Source organism: Notolepis coatsorum, assembly GCF_963971535.1.
Source record: "Notolepis coatsorum genome assembly, chromosome: 7".
NCBI lineage: Eukaryota > Metazoa > Chordata > Actinopteri > Aulopiformes > Paralepididae > Notolepis > Notolepis coatsorum.
In genome coordinates, this window is record NC_140171.1 from 73,389,745 (window position 1) to 73,392,244 (window position 2,500).

General features: G+C 39.7%; 1 protein-coding gene across 1 annotated transcript in view; it reads right to left on the reverse strand.

Moving 5' to 3' along the window:
• The window catches only part of LOC311231680 (prominin-1-A-like), a gene marked incomplete at its 5' end in the record, with an annotated part of 145,731 nt that overhangs the window by 18,403 nt on the left and 124,828 nt on the right, over positions 1–2,500 (reverse strand). The window contains 4 exons of the mRNA XM_084318308.1: positions 2–34; positions 916–984; positions 1,564–1,644; positions 1,846–1,899. Of these exons, the coding sequence (XP_084174434.1) occupies positions 2–34; positions 916–984; positions 1,564–1,644; positions 1,846–1,899 (237 nt within the window). The remainder of the gene's footprint in view (position 1; positions 35–915; positions 985–1,563; positions 1,645–1,845; positions 1,900–2,500) is intronic.

Here is a 2,500-nt window from a genome sequence, read left to right on the forward strand (position 1 = left end):
TGATGGGTTTACACTGGGCCACCTCTGCTGTCAGCTGGAAGAGATAGAACACACAAGTGAGGAAGATGTTAGAACCAGAACCAGGACTTGGATGTGAGTTAGCATGTTGTAGTGGTCTTATTCTCCGGTAGGCAATAGAGGCCTTTCACCAACATTTTGAAATGTCCATTTCCCTCCATGTTGGAAGAGACACAGGTTGCTATGTGTAGAATAATGGTTGTGTTGATATAGGCTATGAGTATTATCAACAAACATTTAATAAATTGGTGTCTTATTCCTGGATCTTGTAAACAAGTTACAGTGGAACAATCATTATGTTGTTTTTTCAATATTTTACATATACCTACTCTACACTGCACAGAAAGTAGGCATTTTCATTTGAAAGGGATTACCAGTGGTTACAGGCAGCCATGTTGGAAAATAATCATACACATAATATAATGATACACAATCATTCTGTGCAATGCCTCTATTGTATTAAATATTTCAGCACCCTTGGTTTGAAGTCTACCCCACAGTGCAATGCAGCACAGTTTCCAGTTCAATCAGCTACTCACAAATATATTAGAGCAAGGAAATGTAACAATTGAAAATATTTGCTACTGGTAACATTAACTAGAATAGTTGGTTACAATGAGGTAGCTAGCCATAGCTAAAGTTGTTGGTTAGTGGCCATCCCTATGCTCCCACAGCTCTATGTCCCCCATTTCTAAGAAATGTTCCTCCCATCAAGATTAGGCCCTATGTTTCCCCAACTCTATGTACCCTCAAGCCTACATCTCCACAGCACAGGTATGGCCATTCCCTAATGCACATAACGCGTTGTTGCACCCCCCCCCCATAACCTTTGACTGTCCGTGTCAAAATAAACAAATTAAATAACAGCAAAAGAGTTTAATACACTAGCATACTCACAGAGTTTTTGACCCATTCTGTGTACTGTTTGAAGTATCCCACTAGGCTCTGTATGTAGTTATTTGTTTCCTAGAGAACACAGGAGAAATGGGGTTAGGTGTGTATGTGTAAAAAATATAAAAAATATAGAAACCTATACCAACAAAGGTATCAATAGAATTAGCATTTTTCCTATTCAATATTTATTGGTTAAATTCAATAGGCTGGACAAACGTGATAAGATATCCCATTGTGTGCTTTATTTAGAGGGAAATATTGATAAATAGTAGTGAGAACCCAGGGGTTAGTTATAAGGGTTTGGTTAGATGTAGCCACAGGGTTACAGGGTTATAAGGCAGGTGGAAGAAGACAGACAGACAGTATCTATAAGTAGATCAATTATAGACATATGAAATTCATCACTCAGAGAATGGAGCTGTCTAATGTACAGTATGTGCATATGTAAATGATGTATTCATGTCACTGTACATGTAAGCATGTGTGTGTATATCCCTGATGAATACTGTCCAAATGCTATCTCTTGTCTCTTCCACTTGAAAAATGTAATACAAAAAAAGGTTCCAAAACCAATTTGATCAGATATAGGATCTAAAGAAAGACACATTATCAGGTGACATGTGTGTGTAAAGAGTTAATGTTCTGCGTTACCTGCTTAACTACATGTGATGCGTTATGAGTGATGAGGTACTCTGCTGCATCAATGGCAGTCAGGACATTAGTGACTTTGACCTGAGAGAGAGGGGGGGAGAGAGAGAAAGAGATAGAGGTGAGAGAGAGGAAGATAGAGAGAAGGAGAGAGAGAGAAGATGCATAGATAGGTGGAGAGATATGTGAGAGTAAGTAAGATAAATAAAGATAGAGAGATAGAGCTTTTCATTTCAGTATGCACAATAGTATGTGCCAGTATATTCTTTGTGAGTGTTTCCTTACTGGTAGCTCAGTGGATGACCTCTGCAGTAAACGGATGCTTTGGCTCAGGGTACTCTGTAAGAGAAACACACACACACACATTTACATTTAGTCATTTAGCGCACACACACACACACACACACACACACACACACACACACACACACACACACACACACACACACACACACACACACACACACACACACACACACACACACACACACACACACACACACACACACACACACACACACACACACACACACACACACACACACACACACACACACACAATTACAGAAAGCACCTGCCATTGGTCTGACAAGAGCTATGCTATTACTTTACTTTACATCACATCACATCACATCACATCACGTCGAAATTAATAATTGGTGGGGAAAATGTACACAATCCTAAAGCTACAATGTGATTTCTTTGTTTTCATTTTCACTTCACAGTTTCAACTGTGAGACCCCTCCTTCTAACCAATAAGAGAAGCTCAACGTGGATTTTGTTGAAATAAACACATGTAGAAGAGCCAATAGAGACACTTGTCCCGTCAACTAGCAGCCAAGAGTCAGTCAAGTGGCTCAGAGAGGAGGTGTCCCAGGTGCTCTATTGGCTCGGGATTCATTTAAATGTTTGGTTTGTTTCAGTTGGAAGGAGGGTTTGG